Here is a 21,183-nt window from a genome sequence, read left to right as displayed (position 1 = left end):
CACTTTTCAGATTTGGATGAGAAAAAAATGGCACAATTGACCTTAACATTGCAATAATGATTTAAGTATGTTTGGGTTACAGGTCGTGTATTTTTCTGAACATGATTCTGAATTTCTCAATATTAAAAGAATGTACAACACCCTCTTCCCCTCTTCCCCGCGCCCCCCCCCCGCCCCACACACACACACACACACACACAAAATCTATTTGGCATTTTATCTCCTGAATATTCAAGGCCCTGAGATTTGAATGTTATGCTCTTGGGACCATGGGACTACAATAAACCCTAGTGCATCATCACCTTATCCCACCCAAACTCCAGCCTCAGAAACTAGGTTTGCTTCTTGAGACACGGACCCTCCAGCTTTTCAAAACAATATCTTGTAAGTTTTACTGTACACATTATCCTCTAGGGTATTTGTCAATGGAAGCATGCCCTGTAACAGAGATAAGCCCCAGCTGTAAGAGCAGTGACCACACATACATTAACCACATAAGGTTTCCAATGTAACCATGAGTTTTCCTCCTCCACCTCCTCGTCCTCTTCACTTCTTCCTGGATTCACCTGTTCACTTGTCTCTGTGGGTACAGATGCACTTTCTCCAATGTGCCTCTTCCGAAGTTCTGGTTCTGAACTGAAAGGACAAAACAAAAACAAAAATAGTATTGAGAACTGTACATACTTTATATTACTGGCTGATGGTTTCTATATCTGATATACTGTGAACTTCAACATTTACAGCATGTCAATTATAGAAACCATATTCTATTTTGGCTATATAAGTCATTACAATATCAATAGCTCTTTTGGCAAGGTACACATTTTTCCCAGTTTTTCTTTAGTTGTGGTTCCATACTAGATAAAGCTGAAATAGCAATCAAAATAGAACAGATTTTAGTAGAATGACTCACTCAGAAAGGAGCTGAAGTTGGTGGTCACCCTACATTGCCTACAGATCGACTCTGGAAAGAAACCTACTGCTTTCTGCCAGGACTAATTTGCGTAATTGTCTGTTGGCATGTCAGATTTAGGCAGATGTGTGTCTGTTTATGGTCAGTATGTACCAGGTGCAAAAATTTGATTACGTTAGGTTCTGTTGCTTAAATCAAACGCGCCTGGTTTCTTGAATGTAATTAGCATCATAGATCTTTTAATGTAAAAACTCAAGTTTGCTCAATTATATATATTTGCATATATGACAAGACTGGTTTGGGCAATTCTCTGAATTCTGTCTATGTATTATACACATAGATAGCATGATTATGGTTACCTGCAAACTATACTTCAAAATAATTAACTAAAAATTGGATTTTGACACCTAAAAAGGTTTGCAACAGCATTTTAGTTTTCAACATTTTGGCAATCTGATCATATGGAAGGCTCGATGTCACCTCCAATAGTGAGCGATACATTATTATTATGCTAATACCGGAAAGAATAGAAAATCAACTGAATTTGCTACATCAGTATCCAGGCCTTTGTCGTTTTAGCTTTGAAAGAGTCCTCAAAATTCCTCCCAAGGATAGTAAAAGGGACATTTGAGACCCATAATAAAAGTGTAATTTGTAAGTTGTATATTTTGTAGCTTTAGTATTTGGATTTTCTGTATGTATATTAATGACTATGCTGTAAAAACGTGTTTAATACCTGCATTCCATTGGTTGCAAAAACTTGTTTGTGTGCATATGACCAAGTTAAAGGATTACTGTTGATCCTCAAGTATGGGAATCTGCTACAGAGGCAAAAGGTAGTTCAATAAAAACCTGAAATTTAACACTAGGTAAAATGATCCGGGACTATAATCTGAATTAGAAATAATTCACTGAAGCATCTTCCACATGCTACAACATGCTGCAACAGGAAAGCTTGGCTCCAACTCAAAAACTATACACGAGAATGTCTAAGCCGATAATGAGGAAGCAAATTTTCTGAGAAACTGACATTTTCAGGGAAAGCCAATATCATGAATATCAGCAGAGTTACTCACTACCTTGTTTTAACCAATTCAAAAATTATTTTCCCTCATTTCTGCAGTTTAACACCTCATTCGAAAGACGGCAACTCCAACAATGCAACACTGAGGACTGCACGGAGATGCTCAGGTCCTGGAGTGGGGTTTGAATTACATCAAGCAGGAACAGGGATTTCACTTGGTATCCTGATCAACAATTATCCCTCAGCTATTGAAACAGGTACTGGATAATCAGTTGATGAGTATATTCAAGACAGATCAATAGATTTTTGGACATTAAGGGAATCAAGGGATATGGGGAAGTGGAGTTGAGGTAGCAGATCAGCAATGACCATTGAATGGCAGAGCAGGCTTGAAGGGCCAAATGAGCTACTCCTGCTCCTATTTTTCAAGTTCTTATAATAATAATAACTAAACAACGAACACCTGCTGGAGTTGCTGTGTTTGCTTGATACACAGTAACTTGAAGTAGAGCATCGCAGTGTCATTTATCTTATTTGTCGTTTGTGCATACTTGCCTAGAAAATAAATGACTTCACACCAATAATAATTAATTGGCTGTGAAGCAGTTTGGGATGTCCAAAAATGTGTGAAGTGCTATATAAATGCAAGTTTATTCGTTAGCTCATTTTGCACTTCGGGAGTAGGACGATGATGGTAGAAATTTTAAACATCTCAAATTGTTCTCCAGTCTTCCGCTGATAACGTGAAAGGTATTTTAACTGCTGCAAAATTACCCAAACTGCGTTGCGCACTGTGTCGTGATGTCACAAATCACCATGCAAACATTGTAATACAATGACATCACTTTGCGAATTAATTATTGGGAACCGAGATCAACTTATGGTTGTGCTAGTATGAATTAACTCTCCAAGCTTAATTGAACTCAGGAATGATTTGCTTCAAGTTTGATCAATGGAGCCTGTTAGTACCACAGAAGTACCTATCTATGCAGAATTTTGATTAAATGTAATTAATAATGTAAATTACTTTTATGACTCAAGGTTGCCCATTTTAATTATATTTTCCTTGTCAGGACATATGGAACTGATCATGTAACGTGTGCTTGATGACAGACAAGATTTCCATTTTGTATACTTCAGAACTTTGCCCTTTTATGCAGAGAATTGTATAGATCAAACTGAACAGACGATATCTCACATCTGATTACATATTTGACAGGATTAAAATGTCTAAAATTCCCACAGAAATGTACCATTCCCTCCTCCTCTTTCCCCATCCTCAAAAATGACAAAACCCACGATGCTTATATGTCCATTAGTGAGCAAATATTTACTGTAAACAGCTTTTTGGGCTGTGAAGGTAGAACGATGGAAAGTTGATACACACAGGATGGAAATGAAGAGCTGGAAATTATCCAGTGGTTTTGTTGCAGACCTCCACACATACAATTATTAGTTTTACCCGTCAGCTGCAGACAGAGGTCCACTCTGTATATTGTTTTTTAGATTACAATAAAAGGGGGTGGGAAAGTGAAGCATTTCTCAGAGAAGATCTATGTATTCCAACACTCAGCAAATGGAAACCAAAGTGACCACCATAATTACAAACTGGTTGATAGTCATCACTTCCGAAAACTTGCATCTTGCTACATGTTAACTATTCATCTGAACTGCACAACATAAGTGTCTAGCTGAGTGTCAGCTGTGGCTCAGTGGGTAGCACACTCGCCTCAGTGTCAGAAGGTTGCGGGTTCAAATCCCACTCCAGGAACCTGAGCACATAAATCTAGGCCAACACTCCAGTGCAGTGCTGAAGGAGTGCTGCACTGTTGGAGGTGCCGTCTAATCCGAGGCCCCGCCTGTCCTCTCATGTGGATGTAAAATATCCCATGGAACTATTTCGAAGAAGAGCAAGGGAATTCTCCCGTGTCCTGGACAATATTTATCCCTCACCTAACATCACTAAGTCTTTCTTTATAAGTGTTCAGATAATTAAGGATAGAATGCTATGTCAACAAAGTGCATTGTACATGTCTCCTCACCTGTGACCATTATCTGGAAAAAAAATTAAGTATAGAGGAGGGTCTGCTTCAAAGCCGTTGAAAAAGTAATTTAGAAAGGCAGTATATATGCAACAATTGATTTGCTATTGCTTTCCTCAAAAATATTTTTAGCAGGAAATTCCATAGATTTCGCTCAATTATGAAAAATAAGCGACGGGAGAAAAACCTTGACTGAGAAATTTAAGAGGTGGCTTTGAATGTTTTATGCATTGAAAAATTGTAGTTAAATCGCTGTCTTTTGCAGGTTATTCATCCATGGAGGCACCACAGGTAAGCCCAATCGTATCCTCCCAAGATATGCACACAATTGTACTCGTAGCAGTGGCTGCTTGATAATAATTGGCAGCATGCGAGGCCAATATTTCCCCTTTCCTTAACCCAGGGATGTGGAAACTAATTGGAGTTCTCCTTCCTTTGCTCCACCTGCATCAAGACAGATGGAGGATTGAACCTGGGATTGTCTTGGTCGGTATTTATTCACTGCAAAAATGCAGTGAACCATTGGGAACGTCACAAAGTAAACTTTCAACTGGAAACGTTTTTGTGACTAAAGCAATCTTTATACTGAAACATAAGAGACATAAGAAATAGGTGCAGGAGTAGGCCATTCGGCTCTTCGAGCCTGCGCCACCATTCAATAAGATCATGGCTGATCATTCACCTCAGTATCCCTTTCCCACCTTCCCTCCATACCCCTTGATCCCTTTAGCCATAAGGGCCATATCTAACTCCCTCTTGAATATATCCAATGAACTGGCATCAACTACTCTCTGTGGTAGAAAATTCCACAGGTTAACAACTCTGTGAAGAAGTTTCTCCTCATCTCAGTCCTAAATGGCTTACCCCTTATCCTTCGGCTGTGTTCCCTGGTTCTGGGCTTCCGCAACATCGGGAACATTCTTCCTGCATCAAACCTGTCCAGTCCCATCAGTATTTTATATGTTTCTATGAGATCTCCTCTCATCCTTCTAAACTCTAGTAAATACAGGCCCAGATGATCCAGTTTCTCCCCCTTTTGTCAGTCCTGCCATCCTGGGAATCAGTCTGGTGAACCTTCGCTGCACTCCCTCAATAGCAAAAACGTCTTTCCTCAGATTAGGAGACCAAAACTGAACACAATATTCCAGGTGAGGCCTCACCAAGGCCCTGTACAACTGCAGTAAGTCCTCCCTGCTCCTATACTCAAATCCTCTCGCTACGAAGGCCAACATACCATTTGCCTTCTTCACCGCCTGCTGTACCTTCATACCAACTTTCAATGACTGATCTACCATGACACCCAGATCTCATTGTACCTCCCCTTTTCCTAATCTGCCACCATTCACAGAATATTCTGCCTTCGTGTTTTTGCCACCAAAGTGGATAACCTCACATTTATCCACATTAAACTAGTAAAAAGAACTAAGACAAGTTGTTTTTGCTTTTCATATTTATCAAGTTGCTGCTTAATCATCAGCCCTAGGCCCAACTTGCCATGCCAGCTTACTAAAATAGCAATTCCTAGTTTATAAATCATGGAAAAAAAATGCAAAAGGGAGTGAGCATCTGGTGCAGCATGCCCATCCCATCCGTATCCTAGTTTAAGGCAGTTGTGGCTACATAAATTGAAACCTGAACAAATTCCCCTGACAATTGCGCCTGAATCCCCAGTATGATCTTGGAAAAACAAAGGATGGATGACTTTCTAAGCTGGAAAAGCAAGTACAAATTTTGGTTTAAAAGAGAATATAAAAAGTTAAACCATTTATCTTCAAAGGACTGCTGTTTATTGAATGTACCAACTTTCATTTTGGATTCAAATACGGGACATAGCTTCAATGACTCTCAGTCTAATTGCCTGCATCTTAACTGGGAGTGGAGGCTTTCAAACAATGCCGACGTTCTTTGGTAGTTGCAACTCAAAGCATTGACTAATGATGACTAAATTCAAGAAGGCTGGTTAGTACGTTACCAGATAGCTGAGTCAGGAGGAAATGCATTAGTAAACCACCTAACATTGCTGCTCAAAGCACCTTTTAGAAGTTTTTTAAAAAACTTATTTAGCACTTACTTATTATGTACCAGTAACTTAAATATCCCCCGTCCTCCCCAGGAAACATCTACTTCCAAATTTGAATCATGTAAATGTGAGGGTGTTCTCAATTGCACAACAATGACTTGTGGAAGAAAAAACACTGTAGCTATTTGGATAATTTTAAATTGCTTTGCTATAACTGGCGAGTGTAGATTAGTCTTTATAAATACCTTTCTGCTCTTAACTTAGTAAATTGATTAATTTTGCCATCAGGGATTTCTTCCATTTTTTCTTCAAACGTTCTCTCATCTGGGTCTGTAAAGCATATTATTTGATCTGCCGTTTTTCCATTAGGCGTCTCAGTTGCCCGTTTTGGAGGCCGTGGAGGTGGAGGGGAATGCTCTGGAGGTGGCTCGAGGTCTTCATTAGAAAGCTCTTTCCATTGTTCCTTAAATTTAGACGAAAGCAATGTTTTAAAGGTAATTAAGCCGGCTGATCATTCAAATTATTTTCTCCCTCTATTGTTCTCATCTCTCCAAAAGGTACAGTCTTAGGTTGCATAAATTTCCATCATCACTGGCAGCTATTTGTCATGCTGGAACATAGACAGTCAGCATTATAATAGTGGGATAGCACAGCTCAGCCTAATCTTGTTCCAACCCGATAGATATCTATAGGCATGGAATCTCCAGTAGAGTGAGTGAGACTCCTGCACAGGAATCAGGTGCAGAAACCACTGATTTCTCTCTTCCCTAGCTCAACACACCAGGAATTGAACCCAGGACCTACCTGCTCTGCAGGTTCAATCTCCACCACACAGTTAACTAATCCACCCAGTCATCTGGAGAGTCAACATTCACTATTTTTGTAGTTTTCAAAAACAATACTGACATCACTATGCCATATCAATTAGAGGATGGATTTTATGCTGGTAAAGGCATCAGGGCTTGGAATACACTTTCACTTTTGTACCCATGGTCAAAGTCTTCCCCAACAAGTCATTATAACCCCAACCACAGACCAATATCCTCTACAAAATCAAAATGAATTTTCCATTTCCCTTGCCAACCATTGCTGTGCCTCAAGCGAGACTATTAAATTACAGCCATTTCATGTCAAATTATGGACAGCTTTGTGCTGTGGATCGAAGCCATTTAGGAACAGTTGAACTGTCAAAATTCATTTCTTTTAAGACTGTTACAACTGTGGGAGGGAGGGAGTGAGATTATAGATTGATATGATCATTCCATATTCTTGGTTGGATTTGAAACTAATTAAGGGGGTAGAATTCTGGTCCACTATGCCACAGAAGTAAATGCTGAGCAGAGGCTAACCACTTCATTTAGTCAGGTGAGGCAGCTTCATAGACACAGCACTTTCAGTAGGTCATTTGTCTTGTGCACATGGATAAAGTATTTAATACATGACTTTACATATATTACTGTGTCATATGTTTATATGCATTTGTATACATTACTCAAAACCCAGCATAACATTCAAAGTTTCCTTCTCCATTAATGTAATAACTAAACATTAGGTTTTGTTGACTTTTGCTGATATTTTGGTTTAGAAACCAATGGTAAATTCTACTATTACTGTCAGTTTGGGCAAGTGTCAGAAGGCTGCAGTTCAAGCTCCACTCTGGACTTGAGCACATATCTCAATCATCATCATCATCATCATAGGCAGTCCCTTGATGCGAGGATGACTTGCTTCCACGCCAAAAAGGGAATGAGTTCACAGGTGTTTCAATGATATTCCAGATCCAGAACTACATCTTGAAGGGTGGAAGATGCCTGTGTGTGGATTTTTTTTAAAAAAAACATGTGGTGGCCATTGCACACCAGCCACCACACGGGCTTAACAGAGCTAGGTCTTGGACCAGAGGCAAGGATTAACCAAGACGACTGGAGACCAGTTCTGCTGCATGGAGCTAGCGCGTACACACATCGCAGTGTGGGTTGGCCCGTGCAGCCCCTGGGCCCTAAACTCACACCTCTCCTGGGCCCCGGTCACTTTCCTCTGCAAACTCTTGCCGCTCCTTCGCCCCTCCTGCTGTGCTTGCCCGCACTGCAATCAGTGACCTGGCTTCGCAGCCGTCGCCCTCCTGCAGCAGCATGCACTGCTCCCTGCAGTGGCCCCGGCCTGCTGAAGGTCTTCCAGGCCCGGACTCTCAATGCACTTCTGGGAGTGCAGCATTGTTGGAGGTACTGCCTTTCAGGTAACTTGTTAAAGTGAAACCTCGTCTGCCTGTTCAGGTGTATGTTAAAGATTCTATGGCACTATTCAAAGACAACCACTGAAGTGCCAACATTTATCTCTCAAGACCATTTGGGGATGTGTAAGGCACTATATAAATGCAAGTTCTTTCTTTACTGTTAACAATCGAATGAACAAAATTGAAGTGCTTACTTGTACAGAAGAGTCTCCCATAATGAATTTTGCCCCTTCAATAATAGCCATGTAGGAGAAACGCATTTGATCAGCTGTTTGAATGAGGCCCATACGGTATTTCCTCATTTCTAACAAAACTTGCTTAATATCCACAGATAGAGGTTCTTTCCGCTTGTCCATCTGTCAAAAAGTCAAACACTGGTATTAAAGGAAATCACAGTTGATTCCATCGTTCTTGTTTGAATGTGTGGGTGTGTGTGTTTGTGTTTGTTTCCAGGTCTTAATTTCAAAATTGTTCCCTATAAATATACATCTACATTAAGTGTGGCATTCCAGGCAGTAACTGAAGTGAGCAGTGAATCCTAGTTATTGTCTGGGTTCTGGAGCATGGTTACAATGGTTAGCTGCTAAAGAGCCTGTTGCTTTAAGATCGCTGCTCAAATACGTCCAGTGGGAATCAAGTCATTTTAGTTTTTACATTCCTGAGGCAAATTAGAGGGCAGTGAAATGTTTGCTGCACATCAATGACTTTAAAAAGACAACGGTTTTCTCCAGTAACAAAATGTGACAGCTGGATTGACAACTTCTTTGCAGAGATAAATATTCACCAGCCAAAATACTGACCCTGCAGCAGTGCCTTCTCTGGAGATAAGTCAGCAAACAAAATAAATGAATTTCCTTTAGTAAAGATGGGTTCTCAAATATAAGTGATTCCTTGAAGCAGCTAATACCCAAGTTTATCTTATTTTCTGTAGGGTTTCTTAAAAACTTTTCCTAGCTGATAATTATATCTCGTACTTTTTCTGAGAATTATTGACTATAATGTGCTGCTAGGAATTCAGCTGTTTTATTTATGCCAATGTGTGTCCAGGAAGAGAAAAGTTTATCATTGGGTAACAAATTTCCTTCCATGTGTAGAGTCAAGAATTAGAGTTTTTGTTGAAAAGAAAATGCATTTTAGACCCAGTTCATAATTATGAAAGAAGTCAGTGTAAAAATATAACAAAGCTACTTACCAGCAGAAGGCAAGTATCAACCAGTGAGAATGTGCCAGATCGTCCTATCCCTGCACTGCAATGAACCATAATAGGTCCATGCTCTGGATTCAGTGAGCCAGATTCCCTCACTTTGAAAAGGAAGTTAAGGAATGAAGCAGGAGATTCTGGAACTCCAAAATCAGGCCATGTGGTATAATGAAAGTGCAAAATTTCCCTGGTTTCTTTGGTCTAGATAAGCAAAGTGACAATGGAAAAATAAATATGTCAATGCATAATAATGTTCCAGGTAATCCATTTTCTATTAAAAACTTTAAGTCCTCAACACCCACATCTTCCAAAAAACAAAACTTTTTGGAAATATTCATTTATTATGCTGACATAACTAAATAGAAGGAACTAGGGATGTCAGTGAGTTAACTACATTTAAACTGGTGATGGTATCTTGTGAAAACTATGTATTTCAACAATTTTAGAAATTAATTGGCAATACTCAATATATAAACCTGGACATCTGCTTTAATCTTTTCAATTATGTTGATCACACTAGCTTTGGAAATACAAATCTGATCACACATATGCCATGGGATACTCTCTACACTACTCGTTGACAACTGCATCTCAAAAAGTTTGTGTGTTCTTCAGCAACCAGACCATAGATATTCAGACACTAGCAATAATGCTACATCTGAAATCAGTTAACTTTTTTCAATACTGTGAGCAGAAATATTATCTCTACAACAGGATTAATTATTAAATATTTGATAAATTGCAGGGCTCAGCATTAAGTCATACAGGCCAGGGGGCTCCCTGGTTCCATTCCTGATCCACGCTGACTTAACTTATATTAGTTGGGGCAATATATTTGGTCTTGGGCTAAGAGAAGGAAAGGGAAAAAATAATCAGGGATCTCACTTCAGACTGCTAATCAACAACCCATGCTGGAAAATGAGTATGTGGAGGTCAGGTAAGGATGAGGGTGAGATTAGGCTCAAGCTATAGTTCCCTTCATGGTTAGATAGCTTCCCAACATTCACCATTTAGGATCGTGCATGAAGAATGGCACCCATGGCCATGTACCCCAATGACAATAAGCATCTTCTAGAGATCCTATAGCTCGCTTCAGTCAGAGCTGATCCTGACAATCAGATTGTCAGATATTATAACATCCAGCAAGTGTGCGGTTTACTTTCAAGCACCATATCAAAGCACAAATTGGGATCAGATTGATTGTACATTCCTCCCTTTCAGTTCAGTCAAAAATAGGAATATAAACAATGAAAACTCTGCAGAATTGTAAAACCAAGTTGGAACCATTAACATAAAAAAAATTCAGAAACTTCAATGGCAAAAGCAAGGACATTTGGCTCAGACAACAGAAGATGACTGCTAACCAGAGCACCAAATCACATATTCCACCTCAAATCTAAAAAAAATTCTAGGCTGATATTGCAATGGAAGCAGGAATTTCAAATCTAAATAGTACACAATTACATAGGCTTTTTTTAAAAATAGAAAAAGCAGTACTGTTCAACAAAGTGGGAATGTATTTAAACTTCCCTAAATAAACTGCATTTAGCTATATCATAAATAATCATTGTAACCAAGATATACTGGAATCTGTGATAATTTCAAATAAAACATGCATGCATTTATGAACCGAGTGAAAATAAAACAGACCAAGAAACACGTCACCCCAAAATGCTTCACAGCCAGTTAATTACTTTGGAAGTGTAATCAAAATTTTGTAGGCAAATGTAGCAATCAGTTTGCGCACACGAAAGCACCACAAACAGTTATATGATAAAGTGACCAGCTCATCTGCTTTGGCGATGTTAGTTGAAACATAGAAGCATAGAAAATAGGTGCAGGAGTAGGCCATTCGGTCCTTCGAGCCTGCACCGCCATTCAATAAGATCATGTCTGATCATTCCTTCAGTATCCCTTTCCTGCCTTCTCTCCATACCCCTTGATCCCTTTAACCTTAAGGGCCATATCAAACTCCCTCTTGAATATATCCAACGAACTGGCAACAACAACTCTCTGCGGCAAGGAATTCCATAGGTTAACAACTCTCTGAGTGAAGAAGTTTCTCCTCATCTCAGTCCTAAATGGCCTACCCCTGAACCTAAGACTATGTCCCCTGGTTCTGGACTTCCCCAACATCGGGAACATTCTTCCCGCATCTAACTTGTCCAGTCCCGTCAGAATCTTATATGTTTCTATGAGATCCCCTCTCATCCCTCTAAACTCCAGTGAATAAAGGCCCAGTTGATCCAGTCTCTCCTCATTTGACAGCCCAGCTATCCCTGGAATCAGTCTGGTGAACCTTCTCTGCACTCCCTCAATAGCAAGAACGTCCTTCCTCAGACTAGGAGAACAAAACTGAACACAATATTCCAGGTGAAGCCTCACGAAGGCCCTGTAAAACTGCATTAAGACCTCCCTGCTCCTATACTCAAATCCCCTAGCTATGAAGGCCAACATACCATTTGCCTTCTTTACCGCCTGCTGGACCTGCGTGCCCACTTTCAGTGACTGATGAACCATGACACCTAGGTTTCGTTGCACCTCCCCTTTTCCTAATCTGCCGCCATTCAGATAATATTCTGCCTTTGTGTTTTTGCCCCCAAAATGGATAACCTCACATTTATCCACATTATACTGCATCTGCCATGCATTTGCCCACTCACCTAACCTGTCCAAGTCACCCTGCAGCCTCTTAGCGTCCTCCTCACAGCTCACACCGCCACCAAGTTTAGTGTCATCCGCAAACTTGGAGATATTACACTCTATTCCTTCATCTAAATCGTTAAAATTGTAAAGAGCTGGGGTCCCAGCACTGAGCCCTGCGGCACTCCACTAGTCACTGCCTGCCATTCTGAAAAGGATCAGTTTATCCTGACTCTCTGCTTCCTGTCTGCCATCCAATTCTCTATCCACGCCAGTACATTACCCCCAATACCATGCGCTTTGATTTTGCCCACTAATCTCTTGTGCGGGACCTTGTCAAAAGCCTTTTGAAAGTCCAAATACACCACATCCACTGGTTCTCCCTTGTCCACTCTGCTAGTTACATCCTCAAAAAATTCCAGAAGATTTGTCAAGCATGATTTCCCTTTCATAAATCCATGCTGACTTGGTCCGATCCTGTCACTGCTTTCCAAATGCGCTGCTATTTCATCCTTAATGATCGATTCCAACATTTTCCCCTAACAGGTCTATAATTACCCATTTTCTCTCTCCCTCCTTTTTAAAAAAAGTGTTGTTACATTAGCTACCCTCCAGTCCATAGGAACTGATCCAGAGTCGATAGACTGTTGGAAAATGATCACCAATGCATCCACTATTTCTCAGGCCACTTCCTTAAGTACTCTGGGATGCAGACAATCAGGCCCTAGAGATTTATCGGCCTTCAATCCCATCAATTTCCCTAACACAATTTCCCACCTAATAAGGATATCCTTCAGTTCCTCCTCATTAGACCCACTGTCCTAGTACATTCAGGTGGTTATTTGTATCTTCCTTCGTGAAGACAGAACCGAAGTATTGGTTCAATTGGTCTGCCATTTCATTGTTCCCCATCATAAATTCACCTGAATCCGACTGCATGGGACCCATGTTTGTCTTTACTAATCTTTTTCTCTTCACATATTTAGAGAAGCTTTTGCAGTCATTTTTTTATGTTCCCTGCAAGCTTCCTCTCGTACTCTATTTCCCCCCTCTTAATTAAACCCTTAGTCCTCCTCTGTTGAATTCTAAATTTTTCCCAGTCCTCAGGTTTGTTGCTTTTTCTAGCCAATTTATATGCCTCTTCCTTGGCTTTAACACTATCTTTAATTTCCCTTGTTAGCCATGGTTGAGCCACCTTCCCAGTTTTATTTTTACTCCAGACAGGGATGTACAATTGCTGAAGTTCATCCATGTGATCTTTAAATGTTTGCTATTGCTTATCCACCGTCAACCCTTTAAGTATCCTTTGCCAGACTATTCTAGCCAATTCATGCCTCATACCTTCGAAGTTACCTTTCCTCAAGTTCAGGACTCTAGTTTCCGAATTAACTTTGTCACTCTCCATCTTAATAAGGAATTCTACCATATTATGGTCACTCTTCCCCAAGGGGTCTCACACAACAAGATTGCTAATCAGTCCCTTCTCATTACACATCACCCAGTCTAGGATGGCCAGCTCCCTGGTTGGTTCCTCCACATATTGGTCTAGAAAAGCATCCCTAATACACTCCAGGAAATCCACCTCCACCGCATTGCTACCAGTTTGGTTAGCCCAATCAATATGTAGATTAAAGTCGCCCATGACTACTGCTGTACCTTTATTGCACACATCCCTTATTTCTTGTTTGATGCTGTCCCCAATCTCACTACTACTATTTGGTGGTCTGTACACAACTCCCACTAGCGTTTTCTGCCCTTTGGAATTCCGCAGCTCCATCCATAGCGATTCCACATCATCCAGGCTAATGTCCTTCCTTACAATTGCATTGATTTCTTCTTTAACCAGCAATGCCACCCCGCCTCCTTTTCCTTTCTGTCTATCCTTTCTAAATGCTGAATACCCTTGGATGTCGAGTTCCCAACCTTGGTCACCCTGATGCCAATCACATCGTATCCGATAACTGTTATCTGCGCAGTTAATTCATCTGCCTTATTCCAAATACTCCTTGCATTGAGGCACAGGCTTCAGGCTTGTCTTTTTAAACACACCTTGCCCCTTTAGAATTTTGCTGTAATGTGGCCTTTTGTTTTTTGCCTTGGGTTTCTCTGCCCTCCACTCTTACTATTCTCCTTTCTATCTTTTGCTTCTGACTCCATTCTATTCCCCTCTGTCTCCCTGCATAGGTTCCCATCCCCCTGCCATATTAGTTTAACTCCTCCCAAACAGCACTAGCAAACACTCCCCCCTCGGACATTGGTTCCGGTCCTGCCCAGGTGCAGACCATCCGGTTTGTACTGGTCCTACCTCCCCCAGAACTGGTTCCAATACCCCAGGAATTTGAATCCCTCCCTTCTGCACCACTCCTGAAGCCACATATTCATCTGAGCTATCCTGCGAGTCCTATTCTGACTAGCATGTGGCACTGGTAGCAATCCTGAGACTACTACTTTTGAGGTCCTACTTTTTAATTTAACTCCGAGCTCCCTAAATTCATCTCGTAGGACCTCATCCCGTTTTTACCTATATCTCTAGTACCTACATGCACCACGACAACTGGCTGTTCACCCTCCCTTTTCAGAATGTCCTGCACCCGCTCTGAGACATCCTTGACCCTTGCACCAGGGAGGCAACATACCATCCTGGAGTCTCGGTTGCGGCCGCAGAAACGCCTATCTATTCCCCTTACAATTGAATCCTCTATCACTATCGCTCTCCCACTCTTTTTCCTGCCCTCCTGTGCAGCAGAGCCAGCCACGGTGCCATGAACTTGGCTGCTGCAGCCTTCCCCTGATGAGTCACCCCCCTCAACAGTACCCAAAGCAATGAATATTGACCAAGACACAAAGAGAACCCTCTGCTCTTCTTCAAATTTACTATGGGGATCCTTGGCGTTCACCTTACCTGCAGATGGGGCTTTGTTTTAGTGTGTCATCCATTATCTGGCAATTGTGACAATGAAGCACTCAGTCAATACTGCAGTGTCAGCTAGATTATGTGCCTAAATGTGTAGTGGGGCTTGAGCTCACAATCCTTGGCCTCAGGAGAATGCAATCAACTGAGTCAACATAATTTGATCATTGACTTAGCAAACTGAAAAGATTCCAATTCAATTTCAGGGCTGGAATTTCTGCTAATCGGAGACCCATTATTTTCTAGCTTGGATCATTGGAAAAATGCTCTCTACCGATAGTAACTTCTGTTTCTTTGTAGAAGGAACTTGCCTTTGCACAGATCACAAATATCTAAAAATCACACATGGTCTTTTGGATGAATGAATGAGGACATAAATCCTATAGAATTTCAGATGATGAGGGAATAATATAGGCATGTGTCAGAAAAAAATCAGATCCTTGCTTTACAGGGGATGGGGAAAGGAGAGACACAAAAAAAACTTAAATTTAAAAGTTCATAAATGCACTGTGATAGAGGAACTATATTTTCCAAGACAGAAGTTCAAAAGGAAAACTTTATAGTACAAGACAACAAAATGCTAGAGTTTATTATTTCAAATCAGTATGCCTCCACATTTATTAAGCCACCCCATATATACACATCTATAAAATTAAAAGTCCAGTGTCCTGCAGGCATCATGCCTTAGTCTCTCATATGTTATTGACTCAAGTAACTCCTACTAATCGAACAAAAATTAACTTGTATTTATATAACACCTGATCACATCCTCACAATGTCACAAGGTGCTTCACATCCAATCGTTGGGTCACCGCTACGAGCGAAAACACAACCGCCAATTTATGCACAGCAAAAAACACACAAATAGCAAATAAGATTAACAGTTAATTAGCTGGCCAGGACACTAGGAGAACTTGTTGCTTGTTTTTGAATACCAGAAATAAATTGTTCCAAGTTCACCTGAACAGAGATAAACCTTCAGTTTAATACTTCCTTCGAAAGACTAGCATTCCACTGTCAGCCTGGAGTGGGCGTGAACTCAATCTTGACTCAGAATAGAGAGTACTACCAGTTGAGCTGTGCTGACACTCAAACATTCGAATATCACTAAGGGCCAATGAATCAAAAACCATTTCCATTTATTTAGATTGGTAAGAAAGGCTACAAATTGCTAACCAGAAAACATCACAAAAGCAATCTGATGCATCATTCAAAATGTTTCCAAAACAATTAATCAAAATCGAATTACTCAAAAATGTCCTACAATTCCCAGTACAGACATGATAGGCCGATTGACCATCTTCTGTGCTGTACTATTCTATGATTCTATGAATTCCTCTCAGCAGTCAAGTTGATTTTCACCCATCCGTGTGTATAACCCTAGAAATGCAATTTATAGCATAACATTAAAAATTCTGTAAACAAAAATACAAAACTGACCATGAAGTTAGTATTGCATTTTGAAGAAGTTTATTTTTCATGGGGCCTGAGCCTTGAGGTTTTGCTGCATCTCTGAAGTTTGCCTTGCTTTCTCTGGTGTTATGGAGCCTCAACTTTGGAGCAGTTCCTAGAATGTATCAGTGTCACAGTGAAGAGCACCCATAAGAGAGCTTGGGATTGTCAAAGTGGATATACAGAATAGGGGAGTACAAACAGGAAATGCGCCATGCTCTCTGAATGGTCAGTCTTGCCAATGAAAGATCCTGGAAGAAACACTTCAAATTTATTGAGTGGGGGAAGACATCAAAAGCAAGACTCGCTATTTATCTGAACTTTCCATTTTACATAGAATATACAGCATAGAAACAGGTCATTCAGCCCAACCAGTCCATGCCGGCATTTATGCTCCACCCGAGTCTCCCCCTATCCGTCCTCATCTAACACTACCAGCATACCCCTCTATTCCTTTCTTGTATGGCTTATCTAGCTTCCCCTTAAATGCATCCATACTATTTGCCTCAACTACTCCCTGTGGTAGCAAGTTCCACATTCTCACCACTCTCTGGATAAAGAAGTTCCTTCTGAATTCCCCATTTAGTTTCTTCATGCCTATCTTATATTGATGGTCTCTAGATTTGCTCTTCCCCACAAGAAGAAACACTGTCTATTCTATCAAAACCCTTCATAATTTTCAAGACCTTTATTAGGTCTTCCCTCAGCCTTCTCTTTTCAAGACCAGGCTGTTCATCTTTTCTTGATGGGTATGTATTTGAAAGCTTCTGTACAATTCTGACTCAGCAAAAAGATAAAATGTATCACTTGAATAAATCAATGATATAACATGTTGGAGGCATATATAGACAATGGAAGACATATATAAGACTGACCAAACAGCAGGAAAAGACAAGACTTGAAGCGATGAAAACAATGACAGAATCAGATGAGATAAAATGTATGTGGGTGAGCAAGGGATAGACAGATGCGATAAGTTACAGGAAGATGACAGTTTCAATTAATGAGCAATGTTAAAGGAGGTCAGCTAGTATACTTACAATCAGTAGGAAACTATTTGCAAACTAGTAAACTCCACAGTAAGCTAGGAGCATCTGGCTGTACATTGCAATGTCAATTCTAAAAGGTTTTTACAACTGGAGGAAAAAAGTTTGAGGCCAGCTAATATTGGTATAGCAGTGTACAAAAAAATGACGACTTGTGTGTGTTTGGGGAGGGAGAGATTGAGACATGGGGTGGGCGGGGGAAGACAGGTTTTTAATTTAGTGATACAATTATGAGATCTTTGTCTCAAAGTAACTATTTAATGTAACATTAGCACTAGTTCAAATGTTTGGTGTAGTAACATGATCTGCCACAAACAGGAGGGACACTCATTAATAAAGCAGATAAAAAATTCTGTAAAGACTTTGGCCCTTCTTCAATATATTCTTATACAACATGATCACAACAAGTATTTATATAACACCTATACCGTAGTAAAACATCCCAAGGCTCTTCACAGGAGATTACAAGACAAAAAAAATTGACACTGAGCCACACAAGGAGTAATTAGGGCAGATGACCAAAACCTTGGTCAAAGAGGTAAGTTTTGAGGAGGAAAGAGATGTAAGAGAGGCGGAGAGGTTCAGCAGGGAATTCGAGAGCTTAGGGTCTAGGCAACAGAAGGCACGGTCACCAATGGTTGAGCGATTATAATCAGGGATGCTCAAAAAGGCAGAATTAGAAGAGCGCAGACATCTTGGGGGGGTCGTGGGGCTGGAGGAGATTAGAGATAGGTTGGGGCAAGGCCATGGAGGGATTTGAAAATAAGGATGAGAATTTTGAAATCGAGGTGTTGCTTAACCAGAAGCCAATGTAGGTCAGCGAGCACATGTGTGATGGGTGAGTGAGACTTGGTGCGATTTAGTACACAGGTAGCCGAGTTTTCGATCACCCCTAGTTTTCGTAGGGTAGAATGTGGGAGGCCAGCCAGGAGTGCGTTGAAATAGTCAAGTTTAGAGGTAACAAAGGCATGGATGAGGGCTTCAGCAGCGGATGAGCTGAGCCAAAGGTGGAGACGGGCGATGTTACGGAGGTGGAAATAGGCGGTTTTAGTTTTGCTGCGGATGTGTGGTCGGAAGCTCATTTCAGGGTCAAATATGACACCAAGGTTGAGAACATTGTAGTTCAGCCTCAGACAGATATAGAAACATAGAAATTAGGTGCAGGAGCAGGCCATTCAGCCCTTCTAGCCTGCACCGCCATTCAATGAGTTCATGGCTGAACATGAAACTTCAGTACCCCATTCCTGCTTTCTTGCCATACCCCTTGATCCCCCTAGTAGTAAGGACTTCATCTAACTCCCTTTTGAATATATTTAGTGAATTGGCCCCAACCACTTTCTGTGGTAGAGAATTCCACAGGTTCACCACTCTCTGGGTGAAGAAGTCTCTCCTCATCTCGGTCCTACATGGCTTACCCCTTATCCTTAGACTGTGGCCCCTGGTTCTGGACTTCCCCAACATTGGGAACATTCTTCCTGCATCTAACCTGTCTAAACCCGTCAGGATTTTAAACGTTTCTATGAGGTCCCCTCTCATTCTTCTGAACTCCAGTGAATACAAGCCCAGTTGATCCAGTCTTTCTTGATATTAGGGAGAGGGATGGAGTCAGTGGCTAGGGAACGGAGTTCGTGGTGGGGACCAAAAACAATGGCTTCGGTCTTCCCAATGTTTAATTGGAGAAAATTTCTGCTCATCCAGAACTGGATGTCGGAAAAACAGTCTGACAATTTTGAGACTGTGGAGGGGTTGAGAGAAGTGGTAGTGAGGTAGAGCTGGGTGTCATCAGCGTACATATGGAAGCTGATGCTGTGTTTTCAGATGATGTCGCCAAGGAGCAACTTTAGATGAGAAATAGGAGGGGGCCAAGGGTAGATCCTTGGGGGACAACAGAGGTTACGATGCAGGAGTGGGAACAGAAGCCGTTGCATTGCAGGTGATTCTCTGGTTACGATTAGATAGATAAGAATGGAACCAGGCGAGTGCAGTCCCACCCAGCTGGACGATGGAGGAGAAGCTTTGGAGGAAGATGGCATACTCAACCGTGTTAAGGGCTGCAGACAATTCAAGAAGGACAAGGAGAGATAGTTGGCCTTCGTCAGTCACAAAGAATGTCATTTGTTATTTTGACGAGAGCCGTTTCAGTACTGTGGCAGGGCGGAAACCTGAGGGATTCAAACATGGAGTTGCAGGAAAGTTGGGCACGGATTTGGGAGGCGACAACACATTCAAGGACTTTGGAGAGGAAAGGGAGGTTGGAGATGGGGCTGTAGTTTGCAAGATGTTTGTCTGGAAAAATTGTCTGGTTTGAAGGCTATAAAGAGAAGATAATAGAGATAAATCAGAATACAGAAAAAATTTAACAGACTATATTATTAACTATGATTTATTTTAATAAAGACTCATATCATTCAGTTCTTAGTTTGTACCAAGCCACTGGCTTAGCACATACCTTGGAGGTCATTATTCTCTAAATGCACTTTTTGCCAATTTGTAATGTAGCCATATGTAACTTTCTTTTTTCCCATCCATTAGTCTATAAATACAAATATTTATTTGGGAAGAGAACAAAATAAATTGGAACTGCTGAAATAGAAACGTGCAGTTGGATTGCTATTTTACACCTTTGTCATATGACCACTGTCTTCCCATTTATAGCCTGCTCATCTGAACAGTCTGGCAGCTTAACCATTGTAACGGAAAAGTAGACACACAAAAATAATTGGGCTAAAAATTCGTCAACCTTGCGCCCGGTTTTCTGGCGCTATTTCGCCGTTTTTGGCGAAAAACCACCCGGTGGGAAATTCAGAGAAGTGTTGCGACGGCGGTTTTAAGTACCACTGGGGAAATGAGCGCCGGTTTGCAAGACTCAAAATAGCGTTTGCCAAAAATTTGGCTCAGCGCGCATCCGTGTTTATCACAAAAAAAACGGCAGGTAAAAAGCTGCATTGCAGTCCTTGGAGCAGCGGTAGGTATGAAGACCTGCAAAAAAGGTAAGTTAAAGTTTTTATTTTTTTAAATTCTTTTTCAGCTATTCGATAGTTAAGTGTCTTGTGAATGTTGTGGGGTTTTTTTGTGTTTTCCCCCCTTCCACGGCCTCTCTCACAGTGGTATCGGCCTCGGAGTAAAATTGCAGAAAATTTGCGGTTTGCGCCACGAATCCTCATGCAACGCCGATTTTTACTGCTGCGTAAAGTGAAGCTTGAATTATAGGCCTCACAGCAATAGCGGAGTGAAAGCGGTATTTTTGGCAAAAAAATACCACTTTCGCCAAAAAACAAACTTCTAGCCCATTGAACTTACACTTGTATAGCACCTTTTTAACCACTTCAGGATATCCCAAAGCGCTTCATAGAAAATAGAGTACTTTTGAAGTGTAGCCACTGACGTAGTGTAGGGAATGTGCTGGCAATTTATTCAGAGCAATGTCGCACAAACAGCAATGAGATAAATGACTAGATAACTTGTTTTAGTGATGTTGGTTGAGGGATAAAGGTTGGCTAGGAAAAGTTCCTGGTTCCTCTTAAAATATTGCCATGGAATCTTTTACATCCATTGAGGGGCCAGACAGGGCCTTAGTTTAATGGCGCATCCAAAAGATGGCACTTCAGACAGTGCTGCACCCCTCAATGCTGGACTAAAGCCTAGATTATGTGCTCAAGTCTCTGGAATGGATCTTGAACTCATGACCTTCTGCTGCG

General features: G+C 41.0%; 1 protein-coding gene across 6 annotated transcripts in view; it reads right to left on the bottom strand.

Moving 5' to 3' along the window:
* LOC139277496 (tyrosine-protein phosphatase non-receptor type 1-like) overlaps positions 1-21,183 on the bottom strand; it is a 133,478-nt gene that overhangs the window by 4,520 nt on the left and 107,775 nt on the right. For all 6 annotated transcript variants that reach the window (XM_070896018.1, XM_070896016.1, XM_070896012.1 and 3 more), the window contains 4 exons: positions 9,425-9,634; positions 8,427-8,588; positions 6,245-6,462; positions 486-636 (listed from right to left, as the gene is read on the bottom strand). In XM_070896018.1, the coding sequence (XP_070752119.1) occupies positions 486-636; positions 6,245-6,462; positions 8,427-8,588; positions 9,425-9,634 (741 nt within the window). The remainder of the gene's footprint in view (positions 1-485; positions 637-6,244; positions 6,463-8,426; positions 8,589-9,424; positions 9,635-21,183) is intronic.

This window comes from Pristiophorus japonicus, chromosome 12 (genome assembly GCF_044704955.1).
Source record: "Pristiophorus japonicus isolate sPriJap1 chromosome 12, sPriJap1.hap1, whole genome shotgun sequence".
Classification (NCBI taxonomy): Eukaryota; Metazoa; Chordata; class Chondrichthyes; family Pristiophoridae; genus Pristiophorus; species Pristiophorus japonicus.
The sequence above is the reverse complement of the archived record's forward strand: the minus strand, read 5'-3'. Positions and strand labels throughout refer to the sequence as shown.